Raw genomic sequence first — 22,925 nt, 5'->3', positions numbered from 1 at the left:
GCTGGCTTTGAACCATGATCCTCAGATCTCTGCCTCCTGAGCAGCTATGATTACAGGCGAGAGCCACCTTCCCAGCTACATGGCCCAAGCATGGTATTCAAGCAACAACACTAACAAAAGAACCTTTGGAATGAATGTTGTTGTTCAAAACTAGCAGATGGGGGCTGGGGATGTGCCTAGCACATATGAAGCCCTGGGTTTGATTCCTCAGTACCATATAAACAGAAAAAGCCAGAAGTGGTGCTGTGGCTCAAATGGTAGAGTGCTAGCTTTGAGCATAAGAAGCTCAGAGACAGTGCTCAGGCCCTGAGTTCAAGCCCCAAGACTGGCAAAAAAAAAAAAAAAGATTGTTATAAAAAAAAAAAACCTGAAGAAATTAAAACGTCTCATTATAAAGATTTTATTCCTATCCTTACAAAAATTACCCAAATTATTTCTGAACCTATAGTTTGAGAGCAGACGAAATTGTGTTATCTGGTCTGATCTCAGTTGTCAATGGTTACTTCTAGGTTTTTTCTTTACTCTTCCTTTCCTTCTTTCTGTGCTAGCACTGGGGCTTGAATACAAAATGGAGCAAGATAACATCTTTGCCCTTAAGGAATTCATATTTTTAGTGAGATGTGTCAGAGCTTTTTTTTCATCTTCACAGGTATTTAAAGATGCATTTTCCATATATAGTTGCAGTAATAGTGTATTACAGAACCTAATAAAAAGCAATAATTAAGAACTTCACAAGTGAGTTTGTACTCTATGTTCTAAGAGTTGGCTGTTAAATTAGCCAAGTTTTGTGTGTGTGTGTGTGTGTGTGTGTTGCCAGTATGGAGCTTGCACTTTTGCACTCAGGGCTTACTTGCTCTTGATTAGTATTCTCTCCCTCACCTCTACCATGAGAGCCACACCTTCAGTTCCAGCTTTTTGATGGTTAACTGGAGGTGAGTCTCATGGACTTTTCTTCCCAGGCTGACTTCAAACCCTGATCCATAGATCTCGGCTTCCTGAGTAAGTTTTCTATTTAAAACCCTGTTGTTTGTTGACTTGAACTTGAAGCAGCAAGACTTGTTAGCAGATGATCAAATTTGATGATTGGTTTTCACACTTTGGTAGCTTGGGAGCAATATTCAATTTCTTTTTTTTTGGGGGGGGGGGCCAGTCCTGGGGCATGGACTCAGGGCCTGAGCACTATCCCTGGCTTCCTTTTTGCTCAAGGCTAGCACTCTGCCACCTGAGCCACAGCACCACTTCTAGCCATTTTCTAGATATGTGGTGCTGGAGAATCGAACCAGGGCTTCATGTATACAAGGCAAGCTCTCTTGCCACTAGGCCATATTCCCAGCCCACAATATTCAATTTCTGAGATAAACATTCTTCTCTTTGGGTCCTCTCATTATTCTTAACCCCAAATCTTTGTATTTTAGAGCTACATGTATTATTGGAATAAATGTGCATTCTGCATTTCTTATTTATTTATATTTTTCATTTCCTACTTTGCATTTGAATTTTACTTCATTCCCTCCTCCCCCCCCCACCTTGCTTCTATGGTTAAGATTATTATGTATTCCCTGAGGAAAAGTATGCACTCTGCTGACTCAATTCCACAGTAGAATGGCTTGGAGGTGGGGGTGGAATAACCCTTTTCAAGCACCTAGTAGAGGAGGAAGAATGTCTAGTTTACGGATTATGTGTTGTTTGGTCTTTTGTGGAGCAGGAACTCAGGGCCTGAGCACTGTCCCTGGCTTCTTTTTGCTCAAGGCTAGCACTCTACCACTTGAGCCACAGCGCCACTTCTGGCTTTTTCCATATATGTGGTGCTGAGGAATCGAACTCAGGGCTTTATTTATACGAGGCAAGCACTCTACTAGTAGGCCATATTCCCAGCCCGTTTAGTCTTTTTTGAAAGCTATACTGTTCTCACAAAAATTAACCACTCAGGGGCTGGGGATATAGCCTAGTGACAAGAGTGCCTGCCTCGGATACACGAGGCCCTAGGTTCGATTCCCCAGCACCACATATACAGAAAAACGGCCAGAAGCGGCGCTGTGGCTCAGGTGGCAGAGTGCTAGCCTTGAGCGGGAAGAAGCCAGGGACAGTGCTCAGGCCCTGAGTCCAAGGCCCAGGACTGGCCAAAAAAAAAAAAAAAAAATTAACCACTCAGATCCCAGGGGCTTGAAATCTATGGCCAACGAGGAAGGTTAATAAATAATAATAATAATAATAATAATCCGGGCGCCAGTGACTCAGGCCTGTAATCCCAGCTGCTCAGGAGGCTGAGATCTGAGAACCCTCGTTCAAAGCCAGCTCTGGCGGGGAAGTCCGCGAGACTCTTATTTCCAGTTAATCATGGAAACCCGGAAATGGGGCTGTGGCTCAGGTGGTAGAGCGCCAGCCTGGGGGCTGAAGAGCTCAGGGACGGCGCTCAGGATCTGGGTTCAAGTCCCCCACAATCGGCAAAAACAGAAGAACGAAAGGAAACAGAACCCAAACAAACCCTTAGAAGCCCAACCCCAAGCAAACTTTAAGCCCGGCGGGCGGTACCGGCCCGGCAAGGGCGCTGGGAAGAGCTCTGCCTCAGGGCGTGGGCAGCGCAAGTGGCGCTCACAAGTATTCTGTCACGAGAATGGGGACCTAAGAACCCGGAAGCACACCCCAGTTCCAGGGCTACCTTTCCAGTCGCCGCGGCTCGCGGCCGCCGAGCATTTGTTTGTGGGACGTCGCCGTAGTAAGCAGTCCCCGCCCCGCGTCTCCCCTTCGCCGCCTGGTTTCCCCCTCGCGGCCTCGTTTCCCGCGCCCGGGCGTCGCTCCCCTTAAAAGGACAATGGAGGCCTCGGGAGCGCGCGCGCCCTCCGGCCCGCCGGGAGTTCTCCCCGCCCCGCCCACGACGCGCGCGCGCCCGTATGCAAATAAGCTCGATTCAGGAGAATTTGGTGCTGGGGGCGGCGCACGCGCAGTGGGAAAGCGGAATCTACACCTTCTCGGCCAGCGGTAGCAACTGCAGAACTGCAGGAGACAATCTTTCTACACAAGGCGGTTGGCGGCGGGGAGCGGGCGCGCCAGGGAGGTGAGCCGGGTGGTGCAGGCTGCACCTCGGGGACGTCACTGCGCGTGGATCGGCCGCTTGTGGAAGGTGGGTGACTCCGAGCGTTACTTTGGTGGTGCTAAGTTGTTTGTGAAGGCTTAATTCCGGGGTGATCTTTTTTCTTTCACCTCCCCCTCCCCCATCTATCCACACACAAATGCACGCACGCACCCACAGGAAGTTTTGTGTTGGAGGTGGCATCGCGGCGCGCGTTGTGTACGTGACCCCAGAGCCCGATTCTTTTGTGCACGCGTCTGGATGTGTTCGGTACCGGGGCGGGCTCGTGAGGTAAAGCGAAAGTCCGGGGCCGGGGGCGCGCGGGGCCGGCGGCCACGCCGAAGGTGACAATGACTCCTGGCCGCAGTGTCCTCTCAGGAGGCGCGGGCGGCCGCGGGGCGGGGAAGGCCGCGCGCCGTCGCTCCCCGCGTGGCGGACTTATCTCCGCAGCCCGTGCCCAGGAGCTGACCGGGCCGGTCGGACAATGAGCACCGCCGTGCAGAAACTTGCAAAGTTGCGGGCCTCGGGAAGTCGAGGCCGGCGCGCGTCGGGGTGCAGGGCCGCGTCCGGCCGCCCCGCAGCTCCCGCTGCCGCAGTTTTGGCCCGGCTGGGGAGGGATGCGGATGCGACAATGCGGCCGGCACGCGGTCGCCCTACGCAGCCCGCGGCCACGCGCGCCGTGCCGGGCCGCCCTAGGCGGGGGCACCGGGCCGGCACCCCCTCCCCAAGTTTGGCCGGTGGCCGTGCGCTCACCTGTAGCCTCGGCGCGGGCTACCGGGCGATGGCGCCGATGGAGCGGAGCTGCTCTGCCCAGGCCTGAGCGAGCGAACTCCGGAGGAAGAAACCGCTGGGGTTTGCATGTGTGTGATTGCGTGCTTGCGCGAGTTTGTGTGTGTGTGTGCGTGTGTGTGTGTGTGTATGTCTGCGCTCGGCACCGCAGAGCACGTGCTCCAGGCCCCGGCCCGGGTGGGGGCAGCCCGCGGGCGGACGCGGCGCGGGGCTCGGCCCGCAGGACAATGATTTGCAGATGATGGCGTCTCGCCAGTTTAAAAGCCGAGTGGTGAGGTTGCCGCCCCCGCCGGACCCTCGCTCGCGAGGTCGCCGAGAACTTTGTCTAACAAACCCCCGGCGACCGCAGGGGAACGGGCTCCGCCGCCCGGGGACTCCGGACCCCCCTCGGGGTGTCGGTCCGCGCCCCCCGCCGTCCCGGAGGCGGCACTTACGCAGTGCCCGGGCGCACGGAAAACAAAGGGCGGCGAGTGCCCGAGCGGGCCCGGGCCGCGGTGGGGGGCGGCCGCGGACCCCGAAGTTCGGGCGACTTTGGGGAGGGGCTTTGTCCCCGGAACCGTGCTGGGGGAAACTTCGGCGCGGGTGCGGGGCGAGCGCCCCCGGCACTGCAGCCCTGGCTGCCCTGGCCAGGAAGGGACTCCACGGACCCCGCTCCCGGCGGCCCCGAGCGGGTGTCTGGGAGGTCCGGACTCGCCTTTGAAGTCGAACTGTTGCCATGTTTGAATTACGTCAGGGCAAAGCCATGAGGAGGAACAAGCCCCGGCCGGCCGCGCGGCGTGCGGGGGGCGCGGCCTGCGGGCGGTGCCGGCGGGGGGCGCGGGGCGGGGCCCGGGCGGAGCGAGGCCGGGCTGGGACCCCCGTGGCCGCCCGCTCCCGCCGGCCCCGGGGCTCTCCGCGGAACTTCGCTCGCGTCGTGGGGTGGGGAGGGGCCCCGAGTGCGCGAGTCAGGTACGAGTGCGGGTCTTTTCGGACCCTGCCGCCGCTCCGCGCGCTCCCCGATTCTCCCACAGGTTGTGGGGTTCGTGTTCAGAGTGGCTCCTCCGTTACCAGCCGACCCGGGCGCTGGCGTCGCCGCGGCTGGCGCTGGTCGCGGAGTGTCCGGGGCTCCGAGTGTTTGGGAAACCCCTGGGAGGGGGCATCTGGAGGCTCGGGGGACACCGGCAATGTGATGACTGCGGATTCATCCGTCCACGCAGGGACCCCCGTCTCCCGAAAACCACCGCGGGGGAAGCTTGGGGCTCCGGCCTGCTCTTAGGAAGTAAGAACCGTGGCAGACTGTGCCCTCTTGGGGCTTGCTTGGATTGGGGGTGGGGGTGGAGTGGTGCCGCTTGTAACCAGGATCCCAGTGGACTCCTTTCTGCCTTCCAGTTTCCTATGGCTTGCAGGCACTCGGAAAATCGAGGAATCTCAGTTCAGCCCACGGTAGTGCGCGGCGACCCCCTAGCCGCCCCCACCTCCCAGTCCTCACGGTCCTGAGGAAGGAAGGCTGGGACAGCGTTTGCTCAGCCTAATTCTTTGGATAATTCAGATGAATCTGATCTTGTCATGGAGAAGACTTACCAAAAGCACCTTTTTTAACTGAAGCTCGCCAGACTTGAACTGTCCTTTAAAGTAATTTATTGTTGCAAAACTCAACACGTTTGTAAATTGCCCAATGGAAATGAAGGGCTGGGAGTTGTTTCTGGGGGAGTTCCGGAACAAAGCCTGCTGGTATTTAAACAATTTATGTGATCATTTGTCTTAAGGTATGCCAGACTACTTAGTGTTTGATCACTTTTTCTCCGCTTTTAAGATTACCTCCAGGAAGCTAGCATTCAGGGGGTTGAGAGTAAGTTGCTCAGGGTAATGGCTACCCAATATGGCTAGTTTCTCCCCAGTTCCTTTGAGCTAGAGTTGACCTTCTGGTTACCTCTCGAGGCTTTCTTTTCAAGCTTTTTGTTTTGTTTTGTTTTGTATGTGGCCCCAGGCTTAGCTCAAAAATTCTGCTGGTTTGACACATGGGTGCTCCTTTGGTATTTGGGGTTTGCCTACAGTCTAGACATCTGATAAGCAGCTCTCTGTTGATCCTTCCTGAGTTCTGTTTGAATCAGCTTGAGATGTTTTGCCATACCAAGAAAAAAAAATCCATACTAGTTGAAATCCTTTTTTTCCATTCTCATTAAGTAAACACATTCCTCTTAAGTTTTGGTTAGCCAACTCACAGAGAAGGGCAATCAGAATTAGTACATTTCTGAAGTTAATTGAAAGAGAACAAACACCTCAAGTAAAAACTTAGCTTAAGAACTTTGACTTTCCTTTGGGTATTTCTTTCTCTGGATTATGTATTTAAAAGGTAATTTGCAAGTATACGTAGATTCTTTTCTTTCAGTATCATAGTCCTGTTATTACAGGAATTTCACAATGCTGGGAAATTTCAAACATAGCAAGTAGAGTGAATTTTTTTTGTTTTTAGATGATGTTAGAGTGGTTTATCAGAATGAATAATTTATGGGTGGAAGGACACAAAGACAGGGACTCAGTCCACTGGCCTTTTTGTATTACTTTTTGTGGGATGTCAGGCATGGAAAGTTCCAGAAGAAATGTATAATACCACCTGAGTGGGATTAGTTCTATGTGTTTGGGACCTGGATGGTTAGCAATAAGATCTTGGGAAAACATGATTGGTGGGACTTAAACTATGATTGGGTATTTATGTCAGCTAAGAGATGATGAATGACTTCACATGTAAAAGTAAGTGACTACACTTGTAAAAGTTTTTCAGTGGGGAAAGTGTCAGCTGACTTAACCTAAACCAATGTTATGAGGCTAAGACACATTAATGCATTTATTCACCAGGCACATAGGATACTTTAGAATTAATGTCATTTTTTTTTTCTTCTCAAAAAGTGATAGGGAATCTGAACACTGATGGCTCATGCCTACTCAAGAGCTACTCAAGAGGCTGAGATCTGAGGATTTAAGTTCAAAGGCAGGCAGGCAGGAAAGACTGAGACTTATCTCCAACAGACTACTCAGAAAAAGCCAGATGTGGAGCTGTGGTTCAAGTGGTAGAGCGCTAGCCTTGAGCAAAAGAAGCCCAAGATGGAGTTCAAACTCCATCTTAGGATGTCAGTTTGAAATCAGATGGCAGACAAACCCAGGAGACTTATTTACAATTAACTAGCAAAAAGCTGGTCGTGGAAGTGTGACTCAAATAGTAGCGTGTCATCAGCCTTTAGTTGAAAAAGCCTAGAAGCTAATAGTGTGAGGTCCTGAGTTCAAGCACCCTACACAGCCCTAAAAAAAGAAAAAAATTAAAAACAAAACAGGCCTGATGTGGCAAAAATGAATGTCCTTTCCCCCACCTCCAGAAACCAGTTCTGGAGACGGCCTTCTCCTGCAGCTTTTCCAATTCTGAATCAACCATTTTACAGTTTTAAAAAGTTCTTTTAAAAAAAAGTCCCTGAAAGACCTAGAAAAGGTTGCTTTCTTCCTGATTTCTCTTGCCCTCTGAAGTAGCCTTGTTTTTCCTCTGGGGATTTAAGCTGAAAATATTTTGGCTTCACTAGTTTCCCTTTTCATTGTATCTGCAGGTAACTTTTTTTTTTGGTGGGGGGTGGTTTGCCAGTCTTGGGACTTGGACCCAGGGCCTGAGCATTGTCCCTGGCTTCTTTGCTCAAGGCTAGAATTCTACCACTTGAGCCACAGCTCCATTTCTGGCTTTTTCTATGTACGTGGTACTGAGAAATTGGACGCAGGGCTTCGTGTATACAAGGCACACTCTGCCACTAAGGCCATATTCCCAGCCCTGCAGGTAAAGTTTTTAGTATTAGGGAAATAATCTGGAAATCAAGTCCAGAAGAAAAGTAGGGAGATTTTCTTTTTTCACCAGAAATATGGATGCAGGTAAATCTGCAACTACTGGTTCAAGTGTAACAGATAACATAATGTTTCCATTTACTATAAGCTTCATTGTTTACTGTCTGACTTGATGTTATTTTAACTTGGTTAATGTTAGTACATACTGAATTAGAGGAACTTTATTGTTTTGGTCGGTGCTGATGCTTGACTCGGGGTCTAGTTACTGTCCCATAGCCTCTTTTTTGCTTAAGGAAGACTGGCACTGTACCACTTGAGCCACAACTCCACTTCTAGCTTTCTGCTAGTTAACTGGAGATAAGCGCCTCACTGATTTTCCTCCCGGGGCTAGCTTTAGACTGCTTTCCTCAGATCTCAGCTTCTGTGAGTAGTTGGGACTACAGGTATAAGCCACCAGTGCCCCCTTGAAGTAACTCATTTAGAGACTTAATTTCTCCCTATATTTGAGACTAATTCTCCCTTCCCAGTCTCTCAAAATAGCACAAACTAGTTTCTACCAGTTGTGAAAATGGATGGCCATCCATTCATTTGTTTTCTCTCCATAGTAATTCATTTGGTATGTGTTTCCATGAAATTTATACATCTTTCTATATATTACATATATAGATATGTAAATAAAATTTATGGTGTCCCTTGTCCTTTGAGCTTTTTTGTTCAGGGCTAGCATTCTACCACTTGAACCACAGCTTCCTTTTTGGTGGTTAAGTGGAAATAAAAATCTCATGGACTTTCCTTGCCTGGGCTGGCTTCCAGCTGTGATCTTTCAATCTCAGCCTCCTGAGTAGCTAGAATTACAGGTGTGAGTCATTGGTGCCTGGCTACATCTCAACTTTTGTATTCTACAAAAGTCCATAGACAAAATGTTAAAAAAAAAAAAAAAACTCCTTTCAAAACATCTCATGTTTTTCTTCCCTCTTTATTGTGGGCACTTTCCCATTCATGCCTTTCAGAACCATCTTGACTATCCCAATTTTTTTTTTTTTTTTGCATCGTTAGCAGATTCCACCTGTTTCTGTGGACTACGTGTAGCTAATACCTGGCAGTAACCTAAGACTTATTTCTTGTAACAGGCTAGCAACTCCTGCAGCGGCTACTGAAATAACCCAGGAGATAATACAGTAAATAAATAAATGAAGTCTTGTTAGATCAGTGTTCTAAGAAAGGATTGGAAAAATGTTGCAAGATAATTTAATTTTGCAGGCTGAGAGAATAAGAGGTAGCAGTCTCCAGACAAATACTAGCAAAAGGACCTTATTAAGGTGGAAACAAACTAAAGTTGTTTTAGCATTCTTGGGCAGCCTGGAAATAGCCTTTTGTTTTTTGCCAAGGAGTTTTGTTACTCTCCTGAAGCTAGACTTGATACTTCATGGAAAGAGAAGGAAGAGAATAATGGGTTTTCAGACTCATTAATTAATTTATTTTTAATTTTTTAAGGTGATACACAGGGGTTCCAGTTAGTTCCAGTAAGTCAAGTAGAGTACATTTTTTCTTGGATTTTCCATATTCTTTAATGAATTGCAAATATAGTAACAGAAAAGAATCCCCCCAAATTGTACAATTTCTATAAGTCAGGAAAGGCAAAAAGAAGACACTAAATTACATTGTTTCAATGCAAATTAGAGTACATTTCTTTTTGGACAATGTCACCCCCTTTGCTTGCTCTTCCAGTTTTTTTTCTCCCGTCCCTACCCTTAAGTTATATAATAGTATAAGTACTTTTTGTGCTGATACTAAGGTTGAACTTAGGGCCTGTGCATTGTCTTGGCTTATTTCCCTCATGGTTATTGCTCTACCACTGGAGCCACAGCTCCTCTTCTGGGTTTTTTTCCTGCCTAATTGGAGATTGAGAGTCTCATAGATTTTCCTTCCTGGGCTGGCTTCAAATCATGATTCTCAGATCTCAGGCTCCTGAGTAGTTACAGGCAAGGGACAAGTTGGATCAAGAATAGTATGCTGAGGGCTGGGAATGTGGCTTAGTGGTAGAGTGCTTGCCTGGCATGCATGAAGCCCTGGGTTCAATTTCTCAGTGCCATATGGACAGAAAAAGGTACTGCATAGGCAGAAAAGGCTGAAGTGACGCTGTGGCTCAAGTGGTAGAGCACTAGCCTTGAGCACAGAGAGGCTCTAGGACAGTGCCCATGCCCTAAGTTCAAGCCCCAGATCTGGAGAAAAACAAAAGTTGTATGCTGAGAAGTACCAGTACCAAGTACTTAGGCAAATTAACTGCCCAACCAGAAAGCAAAATGATATATTGGGGGAAAAAAAACAAAAACCTGCCAGCAGGGCACCAGTGGCTCACAAAAGCTCAGAAATAGCGCCCAAGCCCTGAGTTCAAATCGTGTCGTTCCCCCCGCCCCCAACTGTCAGCTGAGCACAAAAGTCAGGATTTATCCCTATTTTGGAGTTGATAAAGGTGGCAGAGGGTGAGACACAAGTTTGGATCAGATTAGGTGTATGTGCCATCAATACCCCATTCTTAACATTGTCACGTTGAAAGTGGAAGAATCCTAAGAGACAGGTAAAGTCTTGAGTTCAAACCCCAGTAAAGTCAGGAAAAAAAGAAACAATACACAGTATTTTTATGCACTTCAGAAGAGAAATGATATTCATCTCTCAATATTACCAAGGTGCAAATGAAATTAGAAGGGAGGGGCTGAGATTGTGGCTTAGCAGTAAAGTGCTTGCCTGGCATGCATGAAGCCCTGGGTTCCATTTCTCAGCACCATGTAAATGGAAAAAGTGGAAGAAGTGGTTCTGTGGTTCAAGTGGTAGAGTGTTAGCCTTGAGCAAAAAGAAGCCAGGGACAGTGCTCAGGCCCTGAGTCCAAGCCCCGGGACTGGCAAAAAAAAAAAAAAAAAGAAAAAGAAATTAGAAGGGACTTCTTATTTCTAAGACAGGAGCTCCAGTGGACTAACCACCACTTAGAACCCTTGCATTTTGTATTGCTCATTATCCCTGCCTTTTACAGGGATAATGTGTAAATCCAAAGAATCCTGACCCTCTTCACCTTTCTCACCCACTGAATCACTTTTTTTTTGGCTAGTCCTGGGCCTTAAATTCAGCCTGAGCATTCTCCCTGGCTTTCTTTTGCTCAAGGCTAGCACTCTGTCACTTGAGCCACAGCACCACTTCTGGCTTTTCTATATATGTGGTGCTGAGGAATTGAACCCAGGGCTTCATGTATACAAGGCAAGCACTCTTGCCACTAGGCCATATTCCCAGCCCCATTGAATCACTCTTGAACTCATGGCCTCATGCTCTCAAGTCTGGCACTCTATTACTTGAGCCACACCTTCACTTCCTGCTTTTTGCTAGTTCATTGGAGATAAGAGTCTGAGCCTTCTGCCCCAGAGGATTTCAAACTGCCATCCTTAGATCTCAGCCTCCTGAGTAGCTACGGTTATTATTGTTAGTGCCAGTCCTGGGACATGGACTCAGAGCATGGGTATTGTCCTATTGCTCTTTACTACTTGAGCCACAGTTCCACTTCTGGGTTTGGGGTTGATTTTCCTGTCCAGGCTGGTTTTTCTAGCTTGGATCCTCAAATCTCAGCCTTCCAAGGAGCTAGGATTACTGGTGTGAGCCAGGCCCTACCCGCCCCTCCCCAGCCTCCCCTCCTGCCAGTATATATTCAGAACTTTGAATGCTGGGAAGTAGGCAGATAGTTAGAAGCAGGTGAAAGGAAATAATAATCTTTTATTACTCATGGCTCTTTGTAGGTGCTGATAAAACAGTATAATTGTTGGGAAATAATTGCAAGCAAGTGACTTAGCAGCTGGAAAATACAAAGCACTCAGTTCTATTGACCCTTTGTGAAGAATGTTAGAGTGTTGCTCTGGTTACATGGCTGGTATGGACTAGATCCTGTACCTATGAGATGATTAAAGAGCATAAGCATATGATTGACCAAAGGATCAGTTAGGTTCTCACTGCATGTGACCACAGGTAGTTTTTCATGATTATTTCTTCCTTTTCCCATCATCCTGTCATTTCAAGGTCTGTTCTAAGCTGGCTGCCAGTGGTTCATACCTTTCATCCTAGCTACTCAGGAGACTGAGATCTGAGACTCAATGTCTGAAGCCATCTTGGGCAGAAAATTCCATGAGACTCTTACCTCCAATTAAGCTGGAAGTGGAGCTGTGCCTTAAAGATAGTGTTGAGGTCCTGAGTTCAAGTCCCAGTGCTGACAATAATACGTAAGTCACAAAATATGAGGCAAAGCTCAGGTTTTACCTGATTCCATATTAAAATACTCAAAGTGAACAGCTACTATGGTGTGTGTGTGTGTGTGTGTGTGTGTGTGTGTGTGTGTGTGTGTGTACATATATACTCAGGATTGTTTTTTATTTCCTGGCTGGAGCTCAAGCTGGTATTTGTAATAGTCAACTTTAAGCTTCAAAATGATCAGAAAGTATTTTTTGTTGTTTTAGTTGGTTGGTTAGTTCAGTTGGGTTTTCACTGTGTTTATACCCTCCCACCCCACCCCCAGGATTACAGGCTTGCCTTACCATAGCTGGGTAGAAAAAAATTCTTCAGTAGTGTTCCTTGGGTTCTTTGTGATTTATATTATGTTATCTCAGTAAACGTACGTGTATTGAGTTAAATGTAAGCATAGATATTGTGTCTGTTCTCTGCCTTCAGAATCTCATTAAGTTAGAAAAGAATTGGCTCTATATATGTTCTTTATTTTATTTTATTTTTTATTTTTCAAGCAGAGAAGAGTTTATGGGGGGAGAGCAAACTGCTGGTGCGGGGAGACAGGGGAAGGAAGAAGAGAAAAAGGGAGAAAGAAAGAGCCTTGTGCTTTATTATTTTTAAATGCTAGGTATTAGGCTTGAACTCAGGTTCTCAAGTTCTTGTTTAGGACTTTTTTCTCAAGCCTGGAGTTGTACCACTTGGTCCACACCTCTACTTCCAGCTTTTTGCTGGTTAATGAGGGGTGAAATTACCAAATGATTATCAATAACTAACAGATAATATAAGTGACTGAAGATGTAATGATTGAATTGCATCAGTGGCCTTTCTTGCTCATGCCTCCTGCCTCCCTACAAACAAAAACATTGAAGAGGCTGGGCACCAGTGACTCACACCTGTAATCCTAGCTCCTCTGGAGGCTGAGATCTGAGGATATAGGCAGAAAAGTCCCTGTGAGACTCTCCAACTAACCACTCAAAAACTGGAAGTGGTGGTGTGGCTCCATTGATATAACACTAGCTTTGAGCACAGACAGGCCCTGAGTTTAAGCCTCAGCCAATGGGGGAGAAAACATTGAAGAGGTACACTAGGTTAACAGTTGTTCTGTTTTAAAGGGGAAACTTCAGATGCTTATTTTTGTTTATTTATTTTTGCCAGTCGTGGTGCTTGGACTCGGGGCCTGGGCACTGTCCCTGGCTTCTTTTTTGCTCAAAGCTAGCACTCTACCACTTGAACCACATTGCTACTTTCAGCTTTTTCTGTGTATGTGGTACTGAGGAATTGAACCCAGGGCTTCACGAATGCTCGACAAGCACTAAGCCACATTCCCAGTCTGGAGTTTGCTCTTCTTTATACATATACCACTAGACATTAAGAATGGAGGGAAATCTAGAAGATCTTCCTGGATCCTGCTTATTTGACTTGGTCAGGAGTTACCGTGGTGCTTGGGGGTGGTATGGTTTCTTGGTAAAGCCTTCAATAAAGTTGTGTCCCTTTCTTTGACTTTACAGACTTTCACCTAGAAGAAAACATGTTTGGTTTTCACAAGCCAAAGATGTATCGCAGTATAGAGGGCTGCTGTATTTGCAGAGCTAAGTCATCAAGTTCTCGATTCACTGACAGTAAACGCTATGAAAAGGATTTCCAGAGCTGCTTTGGGTAAGATCAGTTGACATGTCTACCATTCTCTTTTATTGTTATTTGTTTGTTTTTGCAGGTCCTAGAGCTTGAACTCAGAGACTAGGTTCTATACTTGAGCCTCTTTGTGCTCAAGGCTGTGCTCTACTACTTGAGCCACATCACCACTTCCAGCTTCTTTGAGTCTTTTATTGGAGATAAGAGTCTCATGGGATTTTTCTGCTTGGGCTGACTTAGAATTGAAATGATCCTCAGATCTCAGCCTACTGGGTTGCTAGAATTACAGGTGGGAGCCACCGGCACCCAGCTGATATTTGTATCTTTCTTCCAGAGAAAAACAATTATAGAAAAGGAAATATTTCTAAGCAAAGCAATTACATCAGTGTGCTAGTTCATATAATTTATTTTCTAATTAGCTTATTTAGAAGATCCTAATCTTAAAATGAATCCTAATAATATTTGTGTGTGTGTGTGTGTGTGTGTGTGTCAATTCTAGGGCTTGAATTCTTGAGTCCAAGTGCTGTCCCTGGGCTCCTTTGCTCAAGGTTAGCCCACTACCACTTGAGCCACAGTGCTGCTTCTGGAATTTTCTATGATTAACTGGAAATAAGAGTCTCACAGACTTTCCCTGCCTAGGCTGGCTTGGAACTGCAATCCTCAGATCTCAGTCTCCTAAATAGCTAGGATTACAGCCGTGAGCCACCAGCACCAAGCTTCCCTGAGCTTTTTTGCTCAAGGCTAGCACTCTATCACTTGACCCACAGCTTCGGGTGCTTAATTAGAGACAAGAGTTTCGTGAACTTTCCTGACCAAGCTGTCTTAGAACCATACTTCTCGGTGGATTGTAGATGTGAGCCACTGGGCCCTTGTTAATAGTAATTGCTGGGGCTGGGGATATGGCCTAGTGGCAAAAGAGCTTGCCTCGTATGAGGCCCTGGGTTCAATTCCCCAGCACCACATATACAGAAAACGGCCAGAAGTGGCGCTGTGGCTCAAGTGGCAGAGTGCTAGCCTTGAGCAAAAGGAAGCCAGGGACAGTGCTCAGGCCCTGAGTCCAAGGTCCAGGACTGGCCAAAAAAAAAAAAAAAAATAGTAATTGCTATCAAATTAGTTAGGAAGCTCAGAATGATTCTAAGTAGACAGTTCCTTTTCTTAATTTCGCCATAAAGAGTAGATTTTGAAAAAAATAAAGTATACATATTGAATTTTGAAAAGAAAAAAAAAGAAGATTTTACATTTTTCCCCTTACTGTTTCTAGTGGCTGCCCCAATGATTTTTTTTCTGCATTATCTTTCTAAGCAGTAGAGATAGATACATTTTAACCTAACTTGTCAAGGAAGATATTGTTAGTGTTCTTTCCTGAAATTATCCTTATTGTTTTACTCAGTAATCTTACCTCTACTCAATAAAATAGGATTTATTTTCCCACAATTACCTGGCTAAAAAAAGTTTATTTTCCATGTTAGAAATTAATTTTACTTGGTCTTTTGGTTGTTGTTGGTGGTGGTGGTCATGGTACTTGAACTCTGGGCCTGGGCGCTGTCCTTGAGCTCTTTTGCTCAAGACTAGTGCTCTACCACTTGAGCCACAGCACCACTTTCTGGTTTTCTTATGGTTAATTAGAGACAAGAATCTCGAGGACTTTCCTGCCTGAGCTGATTTTGAACCTGGGAGCCTCAGATCTCAGCCTTTTGAGTAGGATTATAGGCGTGAGCCATCAGCTCCCAGCTTACTTGGTCATTTTTATTTCCTTTTGTTTTATGCCAGTACTGGGGCTTGAACTCAAGGCCACACATAGTGTCATTCAATTTTTTCAGCTCAAAGCTTCCACTGGAGCCACACCTCTATTTCTGGCTTTTTTGCTGGATAATTGAAATAAGACTTTTCTGCCTCTATTAGTTTTGAACCTCAGTCATCAGATCTCAGCTTCCTGAGTAAGTAGGAATACAAGCATGAACCACCACTGCCTTGCTGATCATTTATTATTAATTGTAACATAATTATTTAGAAGGTTGACATTTTCTATCCTATCATATACATCTTTGCAAATTGCATTTTTCTTCAGTTCTGATGTATCAGTACCAGACAGGTTTTGCAAGAAGTTTTTCAGTGATATAATTTAAAAATAGTTTTCAGGGGCTGGGAATATGGCCTACTGGCAAGAGTGCTTGCCTTGCATACATGAAGCCCTGGGTTTGATTCCTCAGCACAACATATATAGAAAATGGCCAGAAATGGTGCTGTGGCTCCAGTGACAGAGTGCTAGCCTTGAGCAAAAGAAAGCCAGGGACAGTGCTCAGGCCCTGAGTTCAAGCCCCAGGACTGGCAAAAAAAAAAAAGTTTTCAGTGCCTGCTATTGATCTTTTGTTTATTTCTTCACAGCTACAATCACTTTAAAAATTTCAAAAATCCTCTGGCATTATGCAACTGGACTGTTACAGCACATTATTTTTTAAATTTTTTTTTTAATGCCAGTCTTGGGGCTTGAACTCAGTGCTTGTTTGCTGTCCCTAAGCTTTTGTGCTCAAGACTAGCACTGTACCTGTTGAGCCAGGACTTCACTTCTGGCTTTTTGATGGTTAATTGGTGATAAGAGTCTCATGAACTTTCCTGCTCAGGCAGGCTTTGAACCTTGATTCTCAGCTCTGAGCCTCCTGAGGAGCTAGGTTTACAGGAGTGAGTCACCAGCACCAGGCTCTGTTTTTTACTTTCAGAGTAAGTAATGAAGCAGATATGCATACTAAGAAAGATTTGACTGCATTCTCCAAAAGCACTGGCCAGAATCTCCTGTAGGTCCAAAGTTTTGCTGTTACTTAATTTAAAAAATGTATTATTTTATTTATTTGCTATTGCTCTTTTTTAAAAATTCGTGTATATGTGTGTGTAAAGAATTTTTTTGTTTATGTGGTACTGAGCAATTGAACCCAGCACCTCATGCATGATAGGCAAGTACTCTACCACTAAGCCACATTCCCATCTCCTGTTCTTTATTATTATTTTGCCAGTCCTGGGGCTTGAACTCAAGGCCTGAGCACTGTCCCTGGCTTCTTTTTGCACAAAGCTAGCACTCTATCACTTGAGCCACAGCACCTCTTCTGGCTTTTTTTTTTTCTATATATGTGGTCCTGGGGAATCGAACCCAGGGCTTCATGTATGCAAGGCAAGCACTCTACCAACTAGGCCATATTCCCAAGCTCTGCCCTTTATTTTTAAATTAGCAGATTGAAACAATTGGTTATTAGTCCTGTAGAGGCTAATTATATTTCTAAGATACAGCTGAGAAACAGTGGAACAAGATGATTATTTAGAATGATGAGAAATTGCATCTTGAAACTCTAAATGGGTGGATAGCTGGTTTTCTGGGAGAAGTATACTTGCATGGACTCTTAAAGGTAAAGGAGCCTGATCCAGGTTTGTTTTCTTTATCAGGTTGCATGAAACCCGTTCAGGAGACATCTGCAATGCCTGTGTTTTGCTTGTCAAAAGATGGAAGAAATTACCAGCTGGATCAAAAAAAAACTGGAATCATGTTAGTTCATCTTTTCTCTCAGTTCTACTTTTATGTATCCACATAGCTTTTTGTCTGTATGTGTCGGTATTGGGGCTTGAGGTCAGTGTCTCTCACTAGACATTTTTGCTCTTGGCTAGCACTAGTCTACCACTTGACTCACACCTCCAGCATGGATTTTTGCTTGATAATTTCACATCAGATATTGTACATTTGTTCTGCTGCTTGCTGGCTTTGAACTAGGATCCTCAGATCTCAGCCTCCTGAGAACTAGAATTATGGGTGTAGGCCACCTGTATCTGGTGTATTAAAACTTTTTGTTGTTAACTTTCAAATATTGGGTAGAAATAATAGTTTTTTATTTTTCTTAATTTTGTTGGGTTATCCACTGATGATTAACAAGTATACACAAGTTGCACATTTTTCCCCCAGCAGATGCCTACTATTATGCACTTTAAAGAAAGAGTAAAATAGTGGATGGCATTCATTATTTCATAATATATGATGGTTAAAAATACACTTTGAGGAAGTGGTGCTATAGTTCAAGTGGTAGAGTGCTAGCCCTGAGCACAGAGAGGCTCAAGGACAGAACCCAGGCCCTGTGTTCAAGTCCCAGGACTGTTATTTGGGGCTGAAAATGTGGCATAGTGGTAGATTGCTTGCCTAGCATTCATGAAGCCCTGCATTCAGTTCCTCAGCACCACATAAACAGAAGTGGTGCTGTGGCTTAAGGTGGTAGAGTGCTAGCTTCGAGCAAAAGAAACTCAGGGCCAGTGACCAGGCCCTGAGTTCAAGCCCCAGGATGGGCACCAGAGAGAGGGAGGGAGGAAGAGAGAGAAAGAGAGACTTTGACTCTCAAACACTTGGCTGCCTGCCTTCCTGCCTTATTTACTTCCTCTCATGTATGTGTTCACATGCACACATGTACCAGTACTGGAACTTGAATTCAGGGCCTACATGCTGACCTTTAGCTTTTTTTGCTCAAGACTGAGCCATGGTCATTTTGGCACTCATTTGAATGTTGGTATTTAGCCTGGCTCTAGTGGCTCACACCCATAATCTTAGCTACTCAGACGGCTGAGATCCAAGGATCATGGTTCAAAGCTAGCCTGGACAGGAAAGTCTGTGAGACTCTTATCTCTAATTAACTGCCCCCCCCCAAAAAAAAAACAGAATGGGAGCTGTGGCTCAAAGTGGTAGAACACTGACCTTGAGCAAAAGAGCTCAAGGACAGTGCCCAGGTTCCAAATTCAAGCCCCATGACCAGCAAAAAATAGAAACTACTTAAAGGACTTTCCTTCCTAGGGCTCTTGAAACTGCAATTCTTATATCTTACCCTTCTGAGTAGCTAGGATTATAGTCTTGGCACTCTGCCTCTTTGAGTGTAAAACTGTGCTTCTCAAATAGAGATAGGCCTGAACCAAAGAGATCTATACACTGGTATCTGTGCTTAAATGACATTAAATATTCAGTAATTTCTTCCAGGTGGTAGATGCCAGGGCAGGCCCCAGCCTAAAGACTACCTTGAAACCAAAGAAAGTGAAAACCCTGTCTGGAAACAGGATAAAAAGCAACCAGATCAGTAAACTGCAGAAGGAATTTAAACGTCACAGTAAGTTTAGAGCCTTGGGACTGGGTGGTTTTCCAGTTTGTTTTTGCTTGTTAGTGGTGAATGGTATACACACATAACTTCTTATCGTTGGTTTGCTTTTCCCTTTTTGTCAGGGCTGAGGATTGTACATGCTAGGGACCAGTTATACCCCAAGCCCCTTTACTGCTGCTGCTTCCCTTTTTTTTCCCCCTTGGTACTTACTGGGCCTTGAAATCAAGGCCTTGTTTTCTCATAGCTTGCATGTTCCTTGCTAGTGTTGAACTTGAGTCACATCTTCAGCCTGGCTCTTCTTGCTGGTTGTTTTGGAGGTAGAGTCTTCCATACTTTTCTTGCTGGGCTGGCTTTGAACCACAGTCCTTCAGGTCTCAGCCTCCTGAGTAGCCAGGATTATAGGTGTGGAGCCACCAGCCCAGCCCCATCTAGGAACTAAGGCCTAAGGCATTGTACCTTATACCTCATGATTCCGAGACAAAGGCCAAAGCATTTGTTCTGCTAAACTGACTTGTGAGCGAAAGATTGGCTAAATGTGCATAATAGTGACTAATTGGTGACCGTGAGATGCTGTGTAAAGAAATAGGATTTTTTATTATTATATTGGGGGAGTGCCATTCCTGGAAGTGAACATTTGGCCTGTGCACTGTCTGAGCTTTTTTTGCTCAAGGCTGATGCTCTACCACTTGAGCCACATAGCCACTTTTTTTGGTGACTAGCAATAAGCCTCTCATGGATTTTCCTGCCCAGTCTGGTTTGAACCCTGATCCTCTGATCTCAGCCTCCTTAAATGTGAGCCACCAGCACCTGGCTAAGAAACATGATTTTTCATGAAGCTCATCTCCAAAGAGAAGTGATCATACATGCATACATACATACATACCAAGTACATATACAGTGTACTCAGGAGGCTGAGATCTGAGGATTGCAGTTTGAAGCCATCCTGACACAAAAGTCCATGAGACTTTTATCTCGAATCAAACATGGAAAAGCCAGAAGTGGAATGTGCTTAGAGTGGTTGAGTGCTAGCCTTGAGGGAAAGAAAAATACCAAAAACATGTGGAAGTGGAGCTGTATGGCTCAAGCAGCACAGCATTATCCTTGAGTGGAAAAGCCCAGCAAGAGCATGGGGCCATTAGTTCAAGCCTTAATGCAGGCACACACCTAAAAATATTTTAATTTTATCTTGGTTATCAAGTGATAACCAAGAAGGTATGGCTCAGGTGGTAGAGCACCAACCAATGAGTGAAAACAAATATATCAGGTAGAGAGTGTGAGTCCTAGTCTTAGACAAAAAAAAAGTGTTCTTGGGACAAGAATTGGGGAGGAGGGAAGGTGGGAGAAAAGCAAGGGAGTGTTACAGGGTTCAAGCGAGGAGATTCCACACCCCTCCAAGAGTCCACCACTCAGAGACAGTCTCAAGCAAAAAGTGAACTGATCGGCCAGGAATGCAGCACAGACTCGGGAGCTGAAACTGCGACCCTAAAAAAGCAGGCTGACTGGTCAGGGACACAGTGCAGACTTAGGAGCTGACACTCGGACGTCTAACAGTCCTTAAGCTGGGGTTTATAAAGGTAAAAGTGTAGCACAGATGTAAGGGTTTGACGCAGGAAGTAGAGCAAGCAACAAACAAGTTAAGCAAGCGTTGCACAGATGTAGGAGATTGATGCAGGGGGTAGAGCAAGCAACAAACAAGTTAAGCAAGCCATTTACAGAAGTAGAATTTTGGGGTCAGGTTGACCTCATCTACTCCCCCCAACATTTCCTACCATGTTTCCCTAGTCAAGATGGAGTCACCTGTACTCCCTACAACAGGAGGAGGTTACAAGTTTGCTAAGAAATGTACTCACTACATATGTAACTATAACCCCTCTGTACAGGAAAGTCCACAAGCCTCTTATCTCCAATAAACCACCAGAAAACTAAAAGTGGAGCTGTGTCTCAACCCAGTTTTTCTGGTGGTTAATTGGAGATAAGAGTTTCACAGACTTTTCCTCCCGGGCTGGCTTTGAACCATAATCCTCAGATCTCAGCCTCCTGAGTAGCTAAGAATTACAGGTGTGAGCCACCAGGTCTCTTGGCTAGAGTGCTAGTCTTGAGCTGAAGAGCTCATGGATAGCACACAGGCCCAGAGCTGAAGCCCCACAACTGACAAAAAAAGAAAAGTATATTTAGCTCCATGTGGGTGGCTGATGCCTGTAATCCTAGCTACTCAGGAAGCTAAGATCTGAGGATCACAGTTCAAAGCCAGCCTAGGCAGAAAAGTATTAAGACTTTTATTTCCAATTAATCACAGAAAAAGCCAGAAGGGAAGCTGTGGCCCGAGTGGTACAGCCCTAGGCTTGAGCAAAATGAAGCCCAAGTGAGTTCAAACCCCAGGACCAGCAAAAAAAAAAAAAAAAAAAAAAAAATGCTTACCTGGGAGGGGTGGGTTGGGATGTTTCAGCTCCTGTAGTGGGTCTTATATATAATGCAATGGAAATCATTTCCTTTTTTCTTTCAATTGCAGATTCTGATGCTCACAGTACCACCTCAAGTGCCTCCCCAGCTCAGTCTCCTTGTTACAGTAACCAATCTGATGATGGCTCAGACACAGAGATGGCTGCTGGCTCTAACAGGACACCAGTTTTTTCCTTTTTAGATCTTACATATTGGAAAAGGTGAGAGTAACAGAAAACAAAAGTATCACACACTCCTATAGAGACTTGTTACATGATGTATGATGATTGCTAGGATATGATCCAGAGCATGAAATAAGTATGGAAGAATTCCACTTGATTTCTTCACACCAAATAAAAGTATTAATGATAAAGGCATTAAAGTAGAAAGCAAGCTTGGCACTGTTGGCTCATGCCTGTCATCCTACCTACTCAGGAGGCTGAGATCTGAGGATCAGAGTTTGAAGGCAGTCTGCACAGGAAACTCTATGAGACACTTAACTCCAACAAGTCACTCAAAAACCAGAAATGTCATTGTGGTTCAAAGTGATAGAGCTCTAGGCTTGAGCAAAAGATCTCAGGGACAGCAACCACACCCTAAGTTCCAGCCCCACAACAGACAATAAAAAGAAGAAAAAAAGAAATGTCTCAGAATGCTGGGTGTGGGAAGCCCTTGCAAAACTAAAGAGCTGGAAATAGAGCTGTGGCTTGGATGGTAGAACTCTAGCCTTGTATACAAAAGCTCAGGGACAGTGTTGAGGCCCTGAGTCCAAGCCCCAGGGTTATTAGCACAGAAATAGCTCATTAAACAAGAACATGTTCAAATGTTTCTATAATCATGGAAATAGAAATCTCAGTTTCCTAGATAATTGACATTTTTCCAGGATCCCTATCATGTGGGAGTTTTTAAGATTGTTGAAAGTGAATCTTTTGATCATGTTGGACTAGTTAAATGGTGGGTAGGTTTCCCTCCCTTCCTCTCTCTGTCTCTCTCGTCTTGTTTTTGTGCTTTATAAGTATTCTTTTCTTTTTCCTTTTAGACAAAAAATATGTTGTGGGATCATCTATAAAGGCCGCTTTGGGGAAGTCCTCATTGACACCCATCTGTTTAAGCCTTGCTGCAGCAATAAGAAAGCAGGCACTGACAAGCCCGAGGAGCCGGGGCCGGAGCCACTGCCCATCTCCACACAGGAATGGTGACAGGCCCAGGCAGAAGCCATCGAAAGTTGGCAGAGAAAACAAGCAACCAACTGACCCTCTTCTTTTGAACTTGGATCCTTGCTATTCTGCCAAAAGACATTTTCTAGAATAGTTTTATGAAAGGTGTTTCTTTTCCTTCCCCAGTCCCACAAACTCTGAAGCCAGTGTCTACTTACTACAAGAAAACAAAACAAAAGAAGTGTACATAATATTTAAGATGCTGAGTATTTCATAGGAAAGCTGAATGCTGCTGTAAAGTGCTCTTTACGTCTTTTTTAAAATCCCCTTCTATTGAATAAATTAGGGGGAAATTCAGGGGACAGAGATGGGTTTGTTGTATGCTGAACCGTATGTAGTTTTAGTCTTTCTCTACTGAGAAGCCGTGGTTGGGGGCATTTTCTTCGATGGCTGGATGTACTTGTTTTCCCTCCTGATTCTACATTTGTGACTCAGTGACATGGCCTGCCCCTGACAGAGGTGGCTGCTGTTGGTAACTTGGGCATACCTTAGGTCTTGCCGTGGTTTTGATGATTCAAACCTATACTACTGATGATTGAGCAGGAGAGTGAGCTTTGGGATGCAAGATAGCTTGATGGGAGGCATGTCTAATACACAGGGAGTTTGACT

General features: G+C 45.4%; 1 protein-coding gene across 4 annotated transcripts; it reads left to right on the top strand.

Annotated features, from left to right (window-relative positions):
• Positions 1-2,905: 2,905 nt before the first annotated feature.
• On the top strand, positions 2,906-22,484 carry Sinhcaf (SIN3-HDAC complex associated factor). 4 transcript variants are annotated; one of them, XM_048367011.1, is made up of 7 exons: positions 5,304-5,604; positions 8,668-8,790; positions 13,425-13,570; positions 16,979-17,078; positions 18,543-18,669; positions 21,170-21,320; positions 22,139-22,484. In XM_048367011.1, exons 3-7 carry the CDS (start codon positions 13,443-13,445, stop codon positions 22,296-22,298), a joined length of 666 nt encoding a protein of 221 aa, XP_048222968.1. In that variant the 5' UTR covers positions 5,304-5,604; positions 8,668-8,790; positions 13,425-13,442; the 3' UTR covers positions 22,299-22,484. The 4 variants fall into 4 exon arrangements, with proteins under 4 accessions (XP_048222985.1, XP_048222968.1, XP_048222959.1 ...); XM_048367028.1 differs by lacking the exons at positions 5,304-5,604; positions 8,668-8,790 and adding an exon at positions 2,906-3,121 and having other exon boundaries at positions 13,423-13,570; XM_048367002.1 differs by lacking the exon at positions 8,668-8,790 and having other exon boundaries at positions 13,423-13,570.
• The last annotated feature ends 441 nt before the right edge of the window (positions 22,485-22,925 follow it).

The sequence above is a fragment of the Perognathus longimembris genome, chromosome 1, assembly GCF_023159225.1.
Source record: "Perognathus longimembris pacificus isolate PPM17 chromosome 1, ASM2315922v1, whole genome shotgun sequence".
NCBI lineage: Eukaryota > Metazoa > Chordata > Mammalia > Rodentia > Heteromyidae > Perognathus > Perognathus longimembris.
The sequence above is the reverse complement of the archived record's forward strand: the minus strand, read 5'-3'. Positions and strand labels throughout refer to the sequence as shown.

What these genes read in the sequence shown, in the direction of transcription:
- Sinhcaf (XM_048367028.1), top strand. Translation starts at nt 13,443, where the DNA reads ATGTTTGGTTTTCACAAGCCAAAGATGTATCGCAGTATAGAGGGCTGC. An exon ending in GATTTCCAGAGCTGCTTTGG is followed by an intron (nt 13,571 to 16,978) that starts GTAAGATCAGTT and finishes TTTCTTTATCAG; the next exon opens with GTTGCATGAAACCCGTTCAG. An exon ending in GAAGGAATTTAAACGTCACA is followed by an intron (nt 18,670 to 21,169) that starts GTAAGTTTAGAG and finishes TTTCAATTGCAG; the next exon opens with ATTCTGATGCTCACAGTACC.